At 43.5% G+C, this 20493-nt stretch overlaps 1 protein-coding gene across 1 annotated transcript in view; it reads left to right on the top strand.

Annotated features, from left to right (window-relative positions):
• ciz1b (cdkn1a interacting zinc finger protein 1b) overlaps positions 1-20493 on the top strand; it is a 124546-nt gene that overhangs the window by 72511 nt on the left and 31542 nt on the right. Inside the window, exons 11-12 of the mRNA XM_060906896.1 lie at positions 6118-6199; positions 6279-6392. Coding sequence (XP_060762879.1) covers positions 6118-6199; positions 6279-6392 — 196 coding nt within the window. The remainder of the gene's footprint in view (positions 1-6117; positions 6200-6278; positions 6393-20493) is intronic.

Raw genomic sequence — 20493 nt, 5'->3', positions numbered from 1 at the left:
TGGAAACCTATGTTTGCCTAAGACCCTAAGATTACCTGCTGTGTCTTGTGCTCCTGGTATGCACCTGACTAAAGCTGCTGGTGCCCCTAAAGGCCAGGCTAATTTCACATGCCATAAGAGAGTCTCCTATAACCAGAGCTCTTTCAGGTTTCTTAGCGGATGCTTTACTGAGGAGAACAAACCTGTTCAACACATGAAGCAGAGAGGAGTGGTGCTCCTGTGGGTGAGCCTCAGCATTAGCTGTGGCTCTGTGTTTATACCACCATGTCGCCACCCATTTGCCCCACTGTGAGGGCTCTAATGCTGTCGTTGGGGGATTGCTAACTCCATCTAGGGCATCCAGACTTCCCCTACAGAAACAACACTGCTCTCATTTTCACTAACCCTCTCAAGTCTGGATGTGCATCTCCAAGTCTGCAGTCTTCTCCGTCAGAGAGCTAACTAATATACACATCTCAAATGAAGCTATTACTAACAGTGGAGGAAGAATGACTAAACAGCCTGCACTCGGCACACTGAGAAAGCTGAATGTGTGCCATGATAAATGGTTTATGTACCTTAATCAAATGGTTTCTGATTGCTGTCTTTGCACGGGAAAGAAAAAAACTTGCTGTCTTTGATGTTCTCTGGGAAAAATGAAAATGCAGAAGGTGGTAAAGTGAAAATACTACAAATATAAAATGATGGAAAATTATTTATAGAACAGATGAAAAAGATTATAGATTAAACGCTGACACAGAGGAAAAAAGACTCCAGGCAAACAATTCAAAAACGGATATCATCATACAGCTGCAGGTCTGTCTTGGACATTCGGGTGAAGAGAGGACTGAGCTGTCAACTGTGGTGGTTTTCCCAAAAGCCTCTTAACACTATGAGCATCTTTAACTATGAGAGAATGTTCATTGTGCTGCTTGCTCTACCATTTAACGATGATGTTACGATGCTTTTGGGAAACTCTGCACTGATCACGCCCTGGTAGTAACTTGGAGCAGATGGTGGGGGAGATGCTGGATTGACTGGCAAACCCAAACATGCAGTGTGGGTGTGCTGGGAACATTTAGCAGAGCCCTGTCAGAGAGATCTTCAACTTGCACCTCCAGCAAAGCTTCTGCATTCTGAGAGAAGCTTGGGACATTGAGTCCGCATGGACCATGTTCCTTGCCTCTATTGCTGACATGGCTGTACGGAGCTGTGGTCGCAAAGCTGTTGGTGCCAGTCATGGTGGCAACCCCCGAACCCAGTGGTGGACACCAGTGGTTAAGGGAGTCATCAAGTTGAAGAAGGAGGCCTTCCAAGCCTGGTTGCCTTGTGGACCTTCTGAAGCAACTGATGGGTATTGACTGACCAAGCAGAGCGTTGCTGCAGCAGTTTGTGGAAGCAAAAACTCTGTTGTGGGAGGAGTTTGGTGAGGCCATGGAAAAGACTTTTGGTTGGCCTTGGATTCTGGCAAACTGTCAGGTGACTCAGGAGGGGAAAGCAGTGCTTTGCCCATGCTATTTACAGCAAGGATGGAGTGCTGTTGACCTCAAGCGAGGTTGTCAGGCAGTGGAAGGAATACTTCGAGGATCTCCTGAACCTGTTTGACGTGCCTTTCATAGAGGAGGCAGAGTTGGAGGACTTGCCCATAACTCGAGTTGAGGTTGTTGAGGTAGTTTAAAAAAAAAAAAAACTCCTCAGTGGCAGGGCTCTGGGAGTGGATGAGTTCCTGAAGGCTTTGGATGATATGCTATGTTGGTTGACATGCCTCTTCAACATCATGTGGAGGTTAGGGACAGTGCCTCTGGACTGGCAGACTGGGGTGGTAGTTCCCATCTTTAAGAAGGGGGATCAGAGGGTGTATTCCAACTTCAGGGGGATCACACTCCTTAGCCTCCCTGGGAAGGTTTATGTCAGGGTACTGGAAAGGAGGATTCATCTGTTGGTTAAACCTCAGATTCAGGAGGAATAATGCAGTTTTCATCCTGACTGTGGAACACTAGACCAGCTCTTTACCTTCTCAAGGATGCTAGAGGGTTCATGGGAGTTTGCCCAACCAGTCCACGTGTTATTTGTGGACTTGGAAAAGATATACAACCATGTCCCTTAGGGAGTCTTGTGGGAGGCACTTTGGGAGTGTGGAGTACCAGACCTGTTGATTTACAGGCTATTAGGTCCCTGTATGAATGGAGTGAGAGTTTGGTTTGCATTGTTGACAGTAAGTCAGACTTGTTCTCAGTGGGCATTGGATTCCGCCAGGGCTGCCCTTTGTCACAGATTCTGTTGATAATTTTTATGGACAGGATTTCTAGGTGCAGTCAGGGGGTGGATAGTGTCCGGTTTGGGGGCATCAGGATCGTGTCATTGCTTTTTGCAGATAATGTGGTTCTTTTGGCTTCATCAAGCTGTGACCTCCAGCATGCCCTGGGATGGTTTGCAGCCAAGTGTGAAGTGGCTGGTATGAGAATCGGCACCGCCAAATCGGAGGCCATGGTCCTTGGCTGGAAAAGGGTGAAATGCCCTTTCCAAGTTGGGGGCATGTTACTGTCTCAAGTTGAGGAGTTTGAGTATCTCAGGGTCTTGTTCATAAGTAAAAGAAAAAAAAGGAACAGGAGATTGACCGGCAGATTGGTGCAGTATCTGCATTCCTGTGGATACACACTACCGATCTGTCATGGTGAAGATGGAGCGGAGTCAAAAAGGTAAAGCTGTCAATTTACCAGTCAACCTACATTCCTATCCTCACCTAAGGTTACAAGCTTTGGGTAATGACTGAAAGAATGAGATTGTAGATACAAACAGCAGAAATGTGCTTCCTTTGCAGGATATGTGGGCTCAGCCTTAGGGTGAGAAGCTCAGACATTTCGGGAGGGGCTCAAAGTACAGCCACTGCTCCTTCACATCAAAAGGAGCCAGCAGAGGGGAGTTTGGGCATCTAAGATGTCTCCGAGATGCCTCTCAGGGAAGGTATTTCAGGCTTATCCAACTGGGAGGAGGCCCTGGGGCAGACCCAGGACATGACGGAGTGATTTTATATTTCTTAGTTGCTTTGGTATGCCCCTGGAGGAGCTGGAGTTGTGGCTGGGGAGAGGGAGTTTTGACCATGTCTGTGAAGATTCTCAGTCATCTAAGTCATAGTAAACTGTGGGTGGTAAAAGAGAGCAACTGGACTTGCTTGAAGATTCTTGAAGACGTTTCACCTCTCATCCGAAGGGCTTTTTCAGTTCTGTCTGACTAATTGGGAGTATCAGGTATTTATCCTCTCATGGATGAAAAGCAATCCTAAGGTGTCGTTGAGTCATCTTATTGGTGTGGGTCACTGGGGGCTGGGTGTGAACGGCCTAGAGCAGGGGTGGCCAACCAGTTGGAGACCAAGAGCCACATTTTTTACTGTATTACCGCAAAGAGCCACATCATACACATGGGCACACGAACATCACCCATCCCTTCCTCTCTCTCTCTCACACACACACACACACACACACACACACACACACACACACACACACCTCTGCTCAGCCAGATTAATAGTAAATGTCACACACCAACATATTTACTCCTACAGTACTAAGACCACAGGCTGAGGCCAGTCATTTTTAACAATGAACATTGTGTGCACTTACTATGCATGCTGCTTAGTGGGACTCATGGCATTACCAAAAAAAAAAGCCACACCATACACATGACCGCACATGAACATCGCCCCCCCTCGCTCTCTCTCTCTCTCACACACGCTCAAGCACGCACCTCTGCTCAGCCAGATTAATAGTAAATGTCACACGCCAACATGAGATAAATTTACTCCTTCAGTCAGTACTAATACCACAGGCCAGTCATTTACAGCAATCAATATTGTGTGCACTTACTATGCATGTTGCTTAGTGGGACTTCTGACATTCCTTGCCTTGAACAATCCTCTTCAAATCTGCCTTGTATTCCGTCGTTGCCACTCGAAGCAGTTCTTTCACATGGGTTTCAGTCAGAACAGAACAATGCTTTGACTTCACGTGTTTCATGGTAGAGAACACAGACTCGCAGACGTATGTTGACCCAAACATTGACAGTATCTTAAGCGCAGCCCGTTTCACATTCAGGTATTTTCCCAATGGCACACTTTTCCAAAACTCAATGGTGCCTTCCCTCAAAACAGGTTTCAGTTGGTCTTCCTCACGAAGATCGATCATCTCCAACTCAGCCGCAGCCTCATCTGTGACAAGCGGGGCTTTCAAACAGTCCATCTCCGCATTGAATGGGTCGACGAGGAGCGTAACCTGTGGCCTTTTCAGTTGTATATCACGGAACCGGGTTACAAAGCTTTCGTGCAGGTTTTCAATTAGTGTTGCATATCTGGCTCCTTGCTTATTCAGGGAGGCAGGAAGCTTTGAAATGAGCTAATGACGACTGACATATAAGGCAGAATGGCTTGCCATTACGTTCAACAAAAAAGTATAAACTCTCCCACTCTGTTAAAAATGTCCTATGTTCGTCTTCATATTTTCGTTTTGCTGTGCATTTTTTCATTGCCATTTTGAGAGGCTACTTGACACAAGATACACCTTGCCCAAAAACTTAGCGATTATCTCACGCACATGCGCATTTGACATGACCTGAAAATACCGTAATATACCCAAGCAAAGCGAAGATGCATTTGACGAAAATACCATATTGAACTCAAGCAAAGCGCACACGCACATTAAAAAAAAAACACACAAACTTCGATATGAACGTAAGAGCCGCATAACACCGGGCAAAGAGCCGCATGCGGCTCGCGAGCCGCGGGTTGGCCACCCAAGGCCTAGAGAGTCGTTGGGGTGATCAATGGTTGTTGGTTCTCTCTGTCCTCCTGTGAGTCACTGAAAACAGCTGGGTTTTGGTGTGCATTCAGTTGTCTGGGAAGTGTGCCAAGGACCGCATTGTTAGGTTGCTGATAAATGGTGTCTTAAACCGCCACCTCTGTTCAGCGATGGCCGTTCCAGGTTGACAAAAATGACTTCTTTAACTCCTCGCTCATACCAACGATCCTCTCTGGCTAAAATGCGTACGTTGCAAAAAAAAAAATGAGTGTCCTTTGTTGTTAAGGTGAAGATAGACAGCAGAGTCCTGGCCTGAGGAACTGGCTCTCCTGTGTTGAGCCATGCGCCTGTGAAGCAGTTGTTTTGTTTCCCCAATATACGAATCCGTGCATTCCTCACTGCACTGAATTGCATACACTACTGGTCCACCCTAAGGACAGAATAGCCAGACACAAACAGGACAATGTAGTGTATGCAATTCAGTGCAGTGAGGAATGCACTGACTCATATATTGGGGAAACAAAACAACCGCTTCACAGGCGCATGGCTCAACACAGGAGAGCCAGTTCCTCAGGCCAGGACTCTGCTGTCTATCTTCACCTTAACAACAAAGGACACTCATTTCAGGATTGCAACGTACACATTTTAGCCAGAGAGGATCATTGGTATGAGCGAGGAGTTAAAGAAGCCATTTTTGTCAACCTGGGAATGCTGAACAGAGGTGGCGGTCTAAGACACCATTTATCAGCCACCTACAATGCAGTCCTTGGCACACTTCCCAGACAACTGAATGCACACCAAAACCCAGCTTTTTTCAGTGACTCACAGGAGGACAAAGAGAACCAACAACCATTGATCACCCCAACGACACTCTAGGCCATTCACACCTAGCCCCCAGTGACCCACACCAACAGGATTACTCAACGACACCTTAGGATTGCTTTTCATCCTTGAGAAGATAAATACCTGATGCTCCCTATTAGTCAGACAGAACTGAAGAAACCTTTCGGATGAGAGGTGAAACGTCTTCAAGAGTTTTGACCATCACTTCTGAGACTGTTGCCCTGGATTGAATGAGCAGTAGAAAATGGATGGATGGGTAAGCAAAAGTAAATGTTGACTTATGGAAAAAAAAAAAATTTTCAAGGTTGACCTTCCACAGAGTTACTCTAAGCCATTTAGTTTTTAATTTTATTAATTACTTATTGGAGACAAAAGATTAGGCCAGTGTTTATAAAACTCTTTCATGCTTTGAGTGTTGACAGGTTTGAAGGATTATTTTTATTTATTATTTTTTTATTTTTTAAATAAGAGCCTGCTATGGTTATATTTGTGTGATGTGTTACAGAGGCCTGCAGCGCTGGTGTGCAATCTGCCAGTGTCACTTTATTGGTGATCTTATCGAACACAGAAGAACCAAGAAGCACAAGGTATGATTAGTCATGGAAAGCACACAAAATAGTTCATTTTTGTAAAGCTCTGCTGCTGATATTCTCATGTTAATCACAGATGGCGAAGGTTTCTTCTAGACCATTTTGCACAGTGTGTGAGCGACACTTCAGAACTCCTCGCAAGTTTGTGGAGCACATGAAGTCCCCAGAGCACAAACAGAAGGTTGAGGAGGTGTGTACACTTGAGTGTAAAAGTTTGAGAAAGCATGAATATTTTCCCCTTAATTTTCAGTACATCTCCCAAAAAAAAGAAGGAAAGAGAGAAAAAAATGTGGGTACATTCTGCAACAAGACAATAATCCAAACCATGAGGGGAAAATGAACAGCTAAAATAATTTGAAAAGACTCAGAAGAAAGATGATTTGCCATGTCCCTCCCAGTTTCCAGATCTGGTCAGGATGTATGGTGATGGAACTTTCATACTTCATGCTTAAGATTTACACTTGGAATGAACTCTTGCTCCTTGCTGGCAGTATTGACAGTACATGTGTACATTTCATCCACTGTTAAGGTATCAACATACACCATTTCTGTGACAAAGAATAATCATCTATGAAATCTACAACACTAAATATTTGGTGGGGGGGTTTTTCCCCCCATTTTAAGACCTAATAGTCCAATTGCTGTGTCTGAATCAGAGTCTAAAGCAAAGTAACATTGGCTGAGGGGCATATAGGAAGTGATGGGGCTAAAAACTTGCTTGTAAACCTCAGAATCTTTTATTCACAGAAATAAGGTGATAGAAAAAGATTAAAAACCATTTGGTAGATGGCTAATGGATCACTTGGATCAGCTGAACATGGATGAATAATAATAATAATAATAATAATGGGTGGCACGGTGGTGTAGTGGTTAGCGCTGTCGCCTCACACCAAAAAGATCCGGGTTCGAGCCCCGTGGCCGGCGAGGGCCTTTCTGTGCAGAGTTTGCATGTTCTCCCCGTGTCTGCGTGGGTTTCCTCCGGGTGCTCCGGTTTCCCCCACAGTCCAAAGACATGCAGGTTAGGTTAACTGGTGACTTTAAATTGAACGTAGGTGTGAATGGTTGTCTATGTGTCAGCCCTGTGATGACCTGGCGACTTGTCCAGGGTGTACCCCGCCTTTCGCCCATAGTCAGCTGGGATAGGCTCCAGCTTGCCTGCGACCCTGTAGAACAGGATAAAGCAGCTAGAGATAATGAGATAATAATAATAATTAAGTTTAAAATATTTTGTGTATTGAGAATTTTTCTTTTGTTCTTTGATCCTGATATTCAGAACGCGTCATATTTCTGCAGCTCTACAGGTCTGTCCTTTGGCTCAGTTTGGTCCACCCAAAATGCACTGCATGTTTCATTCACTTAAATGAGGCTTGAGGCCTCTTTCAGGCAGGCTTGGACCAGTTATTTTGGTCCACAAATGAGTGTGTGAAAAGGTTCCCCCAGTTGGAACAGTCAACCTCTCGAGATCAGCAGTGATGGGAATAACGGCGTTAGAAATAACGGCGTTACTTTTTTTAGTAACGAGTAATCTAACTAATTACTTTTTACATCGTTATAACGCCGTTCCCGTTACTTACAATAAAATACTATGCGTTACTTTATTAAAGCTGTTTTCATCTGGCACGCTGCTCGTTCAGCCTTTCTTTACTCTGCTTTAGTGTGGGGCGGGGAGACGCGAGACAACGGCACAGTAAGCCAATCAGAGTAGATTTGGACAACATACGTAGGTAGGCCACGCCTACTGCACTACTGCGCGCTCTTTCAATCGGAAGACACAGCGATGGCGAGCGGTCAGCCCAACACTGCGCTTTCACACTGGAAATACAGCCATTACTTTTCATTACTTGAAATAAAAGGCAAGAGTGTTTACGTGCAATGCACATTATGTCGAGGAACAAAGCGTTTGTCCTCGTCAGTGGCCAGTAATTAGTAACATAATTTTAATAACTACAAAAATATATTAGTACATTTGATAGATGTCTTATCTCACATTGTCCCACAAAAATATTAATATAGTGTAGATAACATTACTAATTGGTTCTGTTAAGTGTCCATTTCAGTCATTAAACACATTTAACATTCACTTTTATTATGATTACACTAATTGAATTTGATTTTTTTTTTGAGGGGGAACAAAATGTAACGGAATAATTACTTTCCCTGGTAATTAGTTACTTTCATGACAAAGTAACTCCGTTACTAACTCAGTTACTTTTTGGGAGAAGTAACTAGTAACTATAACTAATTACTTTTTGAAAGTAACGTGCCCAACACTGGAGATCAGTGCCTTCGTGCCACCTGCAGAATTCTGGGGCGAAAAAACACCGCGAAAAACAGAACAGAAAAAAACAGAGATTGGTTCACCATTGTTTATTCACAGTCCTTTCACCAAAGATAGAGCATTCAAAAAAAACTTTTATAACATCGAAAAAGCTGTTTATCTCTCTAAAAGGCAGCTGTATTTGTGTGTTGTGTCTGTCGTATATATGTGTGTGTGTGTGTGTGTGTGTAGATGTGTGTGCGTGCATGTGTGCATGCGTGTGTGCGCGCGCGTGACTTTGGCGGCGTTTGTGTGTGTAGGATGTGTGTGTGTATGTGAATGTGTTCTTGTGCTAAGTCAGCAAATCACATCTTAATTCCATCAATATGAGTGAAACCTTGGATCAATCATAAGCAAAATATCCTGTACATATATTTCATATCAACAGATGTTCTTAACAACTCAGCGTTTACGCACGACAAGGCGCGAGATGTTTTTACGACAATTTTAAACAAAGACTATGTTTAGTCTAACAAAGAAGTGTCTTCTCCACTGGACGAAGGTCAGGTTACACAGGAATAGTTTAAAATCACTGTTATAGTATATGTAATAGTCTAAAATAATAAAGGATCTTAAAAAGCTCTAAAATATTAAAATCATAAAGTCTTAACACATAAATTACCTTGTGCAGCAATAAGGCTAATATAAATCTATAAAACTAAAACTAACATGAATCACTTAATGCAGCTTTAAATCTAACATTAAATCTAACATTCAATCATTTCAATTTCAAATTCAACACTGAAGAGACTGGTTAAATCTAACAATCCTAAATCACGTGTAGCTATAAAACTAACTTAAATCATGGCTTTAAATCTAACAATCCCCCCTTGATACTATTTTATAGTATCAGATTAGATTTTAATTAGATTAGTGTTACACCTTAGCAGGACGACGATAATATACATTGTTTTCCCTATGCGGGGGTTTATGGGTAAAAACATTTATCATTTTATACATTCTATCCATTAGGCATTTAAAAATGCAGGGTCCCAGAAAAATAAACAAAAGAAAAACCACAATCACAGGTATACACATGTATAACAGCTTTCTCCGACCATAGCACAAACACCCCCCTTTTCTGACAACAAAATATCAAGGGCCATACGATTTTGAGTAGTCATTAGACCCAGGGCAGTTAATTCAGTCCTAATACCATCTACAGCTCTAGTGGTTTCATTAACAAAGCTGGCTAAGCGATAATGTGTTATTTCTACTTCCCTCCACAGATCAGATATGCCAAAATGAGGAAACATCGATGTCCAGAAACGATGCCATTTTAGAAGTAAGCTGATGTGTCAGGGGTGGGAAAGTACCATAGACATCTCGTTTCGGGCGATGAGCAGAGAGGGGATGGATAGCAGTGATAGCGTTCTTGAGTCGTATGGGAGCACAAACGCCTGACCACTTGGTGGGAAAAGAAACCAAGAGATCAGATCTATTACCCCAGTACCAGTTTAATGCTAATTTAGCACCAGGATAATTATTAGGGTGTGGTAGAACACAATCAGGATGAGCCCTACATGTATTATTGACATACCCGATACTGTTGCGTGTACAATTAGTTAGCAGAGGGTTACATTGGCATGAATTTGGGACCTAGTGAGGACATGGAGAGGTGGCGGAATTCTGATCATATATGTGTCAGAAAACAGAATCCAGGGACACATGTCTGCCCGGGGGCATTTTGAGTTATTGACAGATTCAGAAAGTACAGTTTCTAAGCTTTCCAATGATGCCTTCCATGTGGAGATCTGACAATATTTGAAGAATGTGTGGCCTTTTGAAAGTGTATACTTCTTAAAACAGGAAAGGGAGAAAATCGCCCTCAAAGTTTTCCATCTCAGCTACTCTGGGTGTAGGGTGGGCACATAATGGTGCTCATTTGCATGATATTAAGGAAAGCTCTACCCCCTACTAGCTAGCACGATACTACTTTCATGTAAACAAATCACCACGTCAATTTTCCTTCCATGCAAAGTATGCCCAAAACAATTATGAAGTACAAAAATAAGTCCTAAAGTATATTTTAACGTTTTGTGGTTGAAAAATTACTCACACCGTAAGAAAGAAAGATAGCACGATGATGACACAACTAACACACTAGTTTCATGTAAAGCCTCGGTCACAACCGGCCGTACCGTGCTCCTATGGCCGGTCTACATGCAAAAACCGCATGAAACGCACGAGAGCGCGCATGAAACGCACGAGAGCGCCCATGAAACGCACGAGAGAGCGCGTGTGTTGTGCTGATTTTCGAGCCACAGACCGGCCACAGAGGTTCTTTGTCATGTCAAACAAACTCAACGGGTGCTTACGTTTTTTTCAGGTTGCAAGACAAACTTACGGCCAACGCGCGTCTTTCTCCGTGAACAAAAAAAAACCCGCAGCGATTTGGGAAACGCCAAAAATCACATGGCCAACGTCCGGTTGTGACCTAGGCTTAACCAAACCACAACACTCTCCGTTACATGCAAAAATAACCACACAGCCTTAGATTAATAAACTTACCCCATCAGAAAGAGAAACGGCGCTTTGCACACACCAATGCCTCCGATGGAATGTAATCCTAGAACGGTCCGTGTATCATCCAATCATTCAAGTGTTCCATTCAATCTGAAAAACGAGGTTGCGGTTTTTTTTGCTAGAAATGGTTATCTCCGATGTAAATACCGTGTGTCTGTTTGCTTCGCGGTGTTTCAGCTCCTCTGTGCTCTGTTTAGTAACTCATTCCATAGTGAAATTGCATGCCTGTATGCAGCTAAGTAGCCATGGGCTCAACTCGGATCATACAGCTGATTCGCGAAAAAAAACCCAAAAGACTTAAATCATCATGTGAATGGCCCATATGGTAATTTACCCACACCCCCCAGCAGGCTACAGTCCTGACAAAAACGAGACAATTTGCAACAAAAAATGTATGCTTTTCCAACAAAACAATCTATTATCTGAAATACTGATTGCATTCTTCAAGATCTCAACTTGCACATGATGGAAAAAAACAAAAATCACAAATTTCGAAAAAAAATGCTTCTTTTGCGATTATCTCTGATTCGTTTCAGCCGACATGTGTCCCTGGATTCGGTGAGGGGTCACATATGTGATTACATTGAGAGTTAGGAATTTGTCCCAAATACACGTTACTTCTTTTAGAGTAATTTGTTTTAAAACAGTGAGGGAAAATGAAATTAGAAGGCATATCTACCTGCAAAGTAGTGAGGATAGAATCTTGTAGTATAATGTCGGGGGTATTTGTGCCAGATACTGAAGAAGTCTGGTTTAACATTGCTACCACAGAGGGGTGCAGAGAGTAATTACAAAAAGGGCCCCAAAATTTAAAAGGTTGGCCCTTTGGGCCCCAAGCATAATATAAACTTCAGAGCATAGTGGCAAAGGTGGGAGTGTAATAATAGTAGAAGGCGGCATCAAATGACATACATAACTTTCGTTCGTGTGTGTTCGTGCAGTCCAGTTAGCGAATTGCCAGATGATGTTGTCTTGAGGTCCAGCTCGAGCAGGTAACCCTGCTCCGAGCAGCAGTAGAGTGGTCACGAAACTTGTGATGAGGACTATCATGGTTGTAGTGAGGATGACTGGTCCCAAACGGGGTGCGAGATCGCTTCCCCTCTTTGTTCACAACGTCTTGCAGGTAATCTGAGGATTCTCAGTCGGCCAGGGCTGCACACAGGTCACGTCAAATCTGTGTAGAGCTCAGAGAGAGAGAGAACAGAGACTGGATAGGGACACAGAAAAAATGTTAATAGCAAACTTGTCATTGTAACACAGCTTTGTTATGGAGCCTTCTTCAATCGCGTGGCATGGATCCACTGAGGAAAAAGGTCAGTTAAAACAGCAGTACGAGTAATGGTGACTATTTCTGCAGGCCCACTATATCTAGGTTCTCCCAATTGTCCAAATCGTTTAAAAAGTCGCACCAGCACCTTGTCTTCCACTTGGAAGGGGTGTGTGGGTGCTGATGGTGGAGACGATATTGTACTATTGACCTTAGTACAAATTTTATGCAACTTATCGATAAGGGCTGCAGAATACTCATCCATATGTGTTTTCAAATCAGAGGTACCCAGAGCCGGAGTCCCCTTCCTCCAGGGGAGAGGGAAAGGTCTTCCAAAAATAATTTCGTAGGGGGAGTATCCACCTAGACTAGTTTTTGATGTCATACGAATTTCATCCAGAGTGGCTGGCAATAAGTCTACCCAATTTTTCGAACCTGTGGCCTGCATGGCCTTAGTTAGTTTGTCTTTCAATGTTCGATTAGTACGTTTTACGATACCAGAGGATTGAGGGTGGTACGGAATGTGAAAACGCCAGCTTAGTGAGAGATACTTACAAAGGTCTTGTGTGACTTTTGAGGTGAAAGGGGTACCTTTGTCTGAGTCTATGGCGTCTGGAGCCCCATAACGAGGTATTATTTCTTTTGCCAGAATACGAGTAACTACCTTCGTGTTCTCTCGAGAACAAGGAAAGGCTTCTACCCATTTAGAGAATTTGTCCACAATCACCAGGAGATATTTAAACGGCCCACAGGGAGGCATGCGTGTGAAGTCAATTTGCCATTCTAGGAATGGAGACGTAGGTATGGGTAAACACTCGTGTTTCGCAACTGCTTTAGAGGGATTATTTTGTGCGCAGATGAGGCATCTCTCGAGAATTGAGTCCACCAAACTGTTTAAATTGGCTATACAAAAATGTTTGTTCATGTCCCCCTTCACCCCCCCTTCGTGCACGATGTGTCATGCTGTGAAATTCATGCACGAGGAAGGGAAGGCAATGAGATGGAAGACAAAGGCGGCCATCCTGACTGTATCATAGACCATCAGAGGCAACATAAGCGCCCTGTAACTGCCAAAAGGCAGAATCATTTGGAGAGGCTGAAGCCTGTAAAGAAAAAAGATCAAGATCCGGAATCAGTGTACTGGCAAGGCAAGACGTATTACATGGCGAAGGATCTAGGCCAGGAGACATGACACCAGAAGCAGCAGCGAGTTTTGCAATATGATCAGCAAGAGAATTACCCATGATTTCAGGTGTGTTTCCCGAGGCATGCGCTTTAGTTTTAACTATGGCGAGTGACGTAGGGAGATGACAAGAATCAATGAGATTTTGTACTAAGGTAGAGTGTGAAATGGGCTTCCCATCTGCGGCGTGGAAGCCTCGAGACTGCCAAATTTTCCCAAAATCATGAGCCACACCAAAGGCGTAACGAGAGTCTGTGTAGATTGTGACATCTTTGCCCTGAAACAAAATACAAGCACGCATTAGCGCATACAACTCGGCTGCCTGAGCCAAAGAGAAAGGAAGAGCATAGGCCTCATGCACAATATCAGGCAGTGAACACACAGAATAACCACAGAGGAAATCTGTGGAGATCTCTCAGACCTTTTAATGATCTCCCCTCCTCCCTTTGGGCTGAACACAAGGATGAGGTTGGCCTAGTTCATTGTGTTCCTTATGAAGCTAAGCTTAAACACGTGCTTCCTGTTTATGTTAAACAGTATCCTCTCTCTGAAAACAAGGCCAAAGAAATCGATGTCATCCTACAGTCTCTTCTTGAGCAAGGCGTGGTGAGACCGTGTACCAGCTCGTACAATACACCTGTCAATCCAGTACCTAAACCTGATGGTACCTGGCGTTTTACACAGGACTTACGCAAGATTAATGAACTGATTGTCCCTGTGGCACCCATTGTACCTGACGTATCTGAGGGTTTAGAACAAGAGCCATCAACAAAGAGTACTTCCCCCGTCCCTAGAGGGCTGGAGGAAAGATCAGACCTGATACTGGTAGTATGCAAGATTTCAGATAGACAATCATGATCGGTGTTCTCCAGAGTGTCGTCCTGAGAATTAAGAAGGCGTGCGAGAGCGTGACCTACAGTATTGAAAGAGGATGTGGCACGAATTTCGAGATTGTCAGTAGAAAAGAGAATGGTTTCATATCCGGAGCATCGCTGTGCAGTCATATGCTGGGTCTGTAAATTTTGCAACACCTGTTTAACTTGATGTGACAAGTGCAAGATCAGTGGGTGAGAGAAAACCAATTTTTCCACATCTAAAACCATCAGAGCACAGGCGGCGACAGCCCTTAGACACACAGGTAAGCCTTGAGCAACAGTGTCTAATGTTTTGGATAAAAACGCACAAGGACGCATCCCACCCCCATGCTCCTGGGCCAAAACAGCAGAAGCTGTGCTTTGGTGTTCACAGGCATAGAGATGGAAGAGCTTTGAGTAGTCAGGTAAACCCAGGGCCGGGGCTGAACAGAGAGCGCTTTTGAGGGAGTGATAAGCGTCCACCATAGTGTCAGTCCAGGTCAAAGGATGTTGCAGTGGATCGTGATGAGAGATTGCAGAACGGAGAATCTTGTCATATAGAGAGCAGTCAGGGATCCATTGTCTGCAGTAATTGATAAGACCCAGAAAAGACATCAGTGCATGTTTAGTTGCAGGGCGTTTTGTGTCTAGAATCATCCGCACCCGATCAGATGACAGCTTACGACAACCTTGTGAAAGTTCAAAACCCAGATACCTAACAGTGTCCATGCAAAATTGGAGTTTGGTTCTGGAAACCTTGAAGCCCTTGTGCGCTAGATGTTGGAGCAGGCGTAAGGAGGCGGCTTGGCAGATTTCCGGTGATTCAGCAGATACCAGAAGATCATCTGCGTACGTCAGGACCACAGAGCCCTGAGGGAGGGAGAGGTCACAGAGTGCGTTACGAATTATGGCTGAAAAAACAGCAGGAGAATCAATAAAACCTTGTGGTAGGCGTGTCCAAGTATACTGCTTCCCCCTGTGCGTGAATGCAAACAAAGCCTGTGTGTTTTCTTCAACAGGAACGCTGAAAAAAGCAGAACAGAGATCAATAACGGAAAAACAGCAATGATGAGCAGGAACTTGTGACATTACAGAGGAAACGTCAGGTACAATGGGTGCCACAGGGACAATCAGTTCATTAATCTTGCGTAAGTCCTGTGTAAAACGCCAGGTACCATCAGGTTTAGGTACTGGATTGACAGGTGTATTGTACGAGCTGGTACACGGTCTCACCACGCCTTGCTCAAGAAGAGACTGTAGGATGACATCGATTTCTTTGGCCTTGTTTTCAGAGAGAGGATACTGTTTAACATAAACAGGAAGCACGTGTTTAAGCTTAGCTTCATAAGGAACACAATGAACTAGGCCAACCTCATCCTTGTGTTCAGCCCAAAGGGAGGAGGGGAGATCATTAAAAGGATCTGTAGAAGAAATAAGTGTTTACAGAAGCCATGCAAACAGCAGAGATATTTGGAACAGTCATATGCGAAGAAAGATAAGATAAGGCGGGAGGCAGAAAGTCAGGAGTGCAAATAATCATTTTTGATCCCTGAAATGAAATGGATAAATGTAACAGACTCATTAGATCCCGCCCCATTAGATTAAAAGGACACTGTGACATAAACACAAAAGAGTGATGTTTACGAAGTGCTGTGTCAGCGGGACAGGTTACCAATAATGGAGGAGTGCAAGGGGAGGAGAAAGGGACCCCATCAATTCCCACAGAGCAAACAGTTTTGTTAGAAATAGGGCCCTCGTAGGATTTTCCCACAGAGGACATCGTAGCACCAGTATCAATTAGAAAAGGAAGCACCTTTCCATCTATAGCTAATTCTACGACAGGCAAATCATTGGCTAGATAAGAGTCGAAAGAACAATGTAGCATCACGGGGTCACAGCTCTGTAGGCAGCTCTAAGTTTGATATGGGCCTGTGGGGCGTTGCTGCGCGAAAGGGTTTGCCGTAGGGGCAGACAGATTAGGAGGAGGAGGAGGAAACATATCAGAAGATTGATGCTGCTGAAGATTAGGAGGAGGAAACATATGCTGTGAATTGGCTTCATCCGCCCTTTTTTTTCTACACTCGTTGCCAGTGTCCTCCTTTGCCACAATAGTGGCACGCTCCAGGGCGTACCCTACTCCATGGTACCCTGGCTTGCAGGCGGGTGCTCAAATTCTGGTTCCTTTGTTGTCTATTCATGTCCTCACGGGGCTGTGAGTAGCCACCAACCACAGAAAGGCAGGCTACCTGCTTACTATCCAGAATACCATCTCCCTCCATAGTTCTGATTTTTTCCCCTAGGGTTCTCACTGTCATATTACTACGGTCACTTAAATGATATTTCAGAACCTTCTGTATATCAGGACGACAATTATTCAAAAATGTCGAAATAAAGAGCGGATTGGCTTGCTGCTGATTTAATTGCATGTTTCCCAGACAAGTCCACATCTCGCTAAAACGCGTCAGAAACTTTTAAGTGAGTTCAGCATTCTCCTGTTTACAATTAGTAACCTGTGAAAGATCACTGTTAGCCTGTTATCGTGAGAGCAGATAACACGTCAATTGTTCCTTTAATTCACTCATGGCTCTATTGGTATCTTTCCAGTAGAACTTAAACTCACGCTTTGTGGTGGTGGTGCCGTCTTCTTTTGCCTTAGTTTTAACTACTTCGTACTCATCATTCTTAGGGTCTAAGCAGGGCACTGCAGCTAATAATGCAGCTTCATCATAACTATCGCTTAGAACAGCATGCAGGATAAAACGGTAATCTGCTCCGACCAGCTGGGAATGTCAACACATTTTTACGAGCATGTCTACAAAGTTAAGTGGTTTGTCTACCGAAGGCAACAGCTTGATAATATCTTTTAGGTCTGATGCCGAAGGCGGAGTGATCTTAAGTCCTCTTCCCCTCCGAACCCATACACAAGCGGCATTCACGGGGCGAGGCGGCGGAGGGGAACCCACATTATCGTTATCATCATCAGAGTCATCGTCTGTATTGGAATCGTTAGTCTCGTTTTTTTGTAACAGCGTGTTTGAGCTTACAGAGGGTTTTTCTTTATCTGCTTTAGGTTTATGAAGTTTAGCACCTGTGTCAAGAGATACAGGCACGCTAGGAACTCTATCAGCGGGACATGAAGTATTAGTTAACTCCGGATATAGTTTTGCAGGTGTGTATGCAGGAACATTTTTTGATCCTTCGTACATCGGCGGGAGAGCAGAGGCTGTATGTGTGGATCTAGACAAAGCAGGTTTTGCTTTATCGTCAGGCTTAGGGCATGGTACTGATTTTCTTTTGCTCTTTAGTCTCTTTAATTCCGTGAAAATCGTCCCATATTGATTTTATTTTAATCCATTCTAAATAGCCTTTGGTCATGTAATCATAATCCCATTCTGGGTTGCCAAATCCTTCATATATCTGTTTATGTGCCGAAGCGAGGTAGTTTGATTTAAAAGTTCCGGCACGAGGATAAATCAAAGACTGAGGCTGTGATTCTGTCCATTCGGCTAATTTGTCTAACCACGGAGTAGTGTAGAATTCTAAATCACATCGATTCATCCAATCCCGTGGAGTTTCTTCAGGGTCGGGTCTGAATACCTTATCACAATTACCCCCCATAACGGTTGCACGAAGGAATCAGTCTCGAGATTAATTATTATGTGTTTGACTCATAAAGCGCGCTCTTCCCGTGACAGCTCATTCACGAGGATAAACAATCTTCCCGTGGCTCTTCCACGAGGATAAACAATCTTCCCGTGCCTCTACACGAGGATAAACAAAAACAAACAACTCGTCCCGTGAAACCAGTCACGAGGATAAACAAACATGTCCTGTGGCCCTATCCACGAGGATAAACAATCGTCCCGTGATGGCTCATTCACGAGGATAAACAAAATAAACAAATATATAAATAGATAACTGGGTTTTTCTGATACTACCAACCAGGCGGAAGTCCCCCCCAATTAATTAATTAAAAGAGACCCCTTACCTGATTGGAAGTATCCCCGTACGCGCCACCAAATTGAAAAGGTTCCCCCAGTTGGAACGGTCAACCTCTTGAGATCAATGCCTTCGTGCCACCTGCAGAATTCTGGGGCGGAAAAACACCGCGAAAAACAGACCAGAAAAAAACAGAGATTGGTTTCACCGTTGTTTATTCACAGTCCTTTCACCAAAGATAGAGCATTCAAAAAAACCTTTTATAACATCGAAAAAGCTGTTTATCTCTCTAAAAGGCAGCTGTATTTGTGTGTTGTGTCTGTCGTATATGTGGCAGATCACAGAATCCAGGGACACATGTCTGCCCGGGGGCATTTTGAGTTATTGACAGATTCAGAAAGTACAGTTTCTAAGCTTTCCAATGATGCCTTCCATGTGGAGATCTGACAATATTTGAAGAATGTGTGGCCTTTTGAAAGTGTATACTTCTTAAAACAGGAAAGGGAGAAAATTGCCCTCAAAGTTTTCCATCTCAGCTACTCTGGGTGTAGGGCGGGCACATAATGGTGCTCATTTGCATCATATTAAGGAAAGCCCTACCCCCTACTAGCTAGCACGATACTACTTTCATGTAAACAAAGATCACCACGTCAATTTTCCTTCCATGCAAAGTATGCCCAACACAATTATGAAGTACAAAAATAAGTCCTAAAGTATACTTTAACTTTTGTGGTTGAAAAATTACTCACACCGTAAGAAAGATAGATAGCACGATGATGACACAACTAACACAACACTAGTTTCATGTAAAGCCTCGGTCACAACCGGCCGTACAGTACGTGCTCCTACGGCCGGTCTACATGCAAAAAACGCAAGAAACGCACGAGAGCGCGCGTGTGATGTGCTGATTTTCGAGCCGCAGACTGGCCGCAGAGGTTCTTTGTCATGTCAAACAAACTCAATGGGTGCTTACGTTTTTTTCAGGTTGCAAGACAAACTTACGGCCAACGCGCGTCTTTCTCCATGAACAAAAAAAAAACTGCAGCGATTTGGGAAACGCCAAAAATCACACGGCCAAAAAATCGTACGTCCGGTTGTGACCTAGGCTTAACCAAACCACAACACTCTCCGTTACATACAAAAATAACCACACAGCCTTAGATTAATAAACTTACCCCATCAGAAAGAGAAACGGCGCTTTGCACACACCAATGCCTCCGATGGAATGTAATCCTAGAACGGTCCGTGTATCATCCGATCATTCAAGTATTCCATTCAATCTGGAAAACGAGGTTGCGGTTTTTTTTGCTAGAAATGGTTATCTCCGATGTAAATACCATGTGTCTGTTTGCTTCGCGGTGTTTCAGCTCCTCTGCGCTCTGTTTAGTAACTCATTCCATAGTGAAATCACACGCCTGTATGCAGTTAAATAGCCATGCGCTCAGCCCGTATCATACAGCTGATTCGTGAAAAAAAAAAAGACTTAAATCATCATGTGAATGGCCCATATGGTAATTTACCCACACCCCCCAGCAGGCTACAGTCCTGACAAAAACGAGACAATTTGCAACAAAAAATGTATGCTTTTCCAACAAAACAATCTATTATCTGAAATACTGATTTCATTCTTCAAGATCTCAACTTGCACATGATGTAAAAAAAACAAAAATCACAAATTTAAAAAAAAAAAATGCTTCTTTTGTGATTATCTCGGATTCGTTTCGGCCGACATGTGTCCCTGGATTCGGTGAGGGGTCACGTGTGTGTGTGTGTGTATGTGTGTGGGTGCATGAGTGTGTGTGTGTGTGTGTGTGCGTGACCTTGGCGGCGTTTATGTGCGTGTAGGATGTGTGTATGTGAATGTGTTCTTGTGCTAAGTCAGCAAATCACATCTTAATTCCATCAATATGAGTGAAACCCTGGATCAATCATAAGCAAAATATCCTGTACATATATTTCATATCAACAGATGTTCTTAACAACTCAGCATTTACGCACGACAAGGCGCGAGATGTTTTTACGACAATTTTAAACAAAGACTATGTTTAGTCTAACAAAGAAGTGTCTTCTCCACTGAACGAAGGTCAGGTTACACAGGAATAGTTTAAAATCACTGTTATAGTATATGTAATAGTCTAAAATAATAAAGGATCTTAAAAAGCTCTAAAATATTAAAATCATAAAGTCTTAACACATAAATTACCT

The sequence above is a fragment of the Neoarius graeffei genome, chromosome 24, assembly GCF_027579695.1.
Source record: "Neoarius graeffei isolate fNeoGra1 chromosome 24, fNeoGra1.pri, whole genome shotgun sequence".
Taxonomy (NCBI): Eukaryota; Metazoa; Chordata; class Actinopteri; order Siluriformes; family Ariidae; genus Neoarius; species Neoarius graeffei.
Note: the sequence above shows the minus strand (reverse complement) of the source record. Positions and strands in the feature narration are given on the sequence as shown.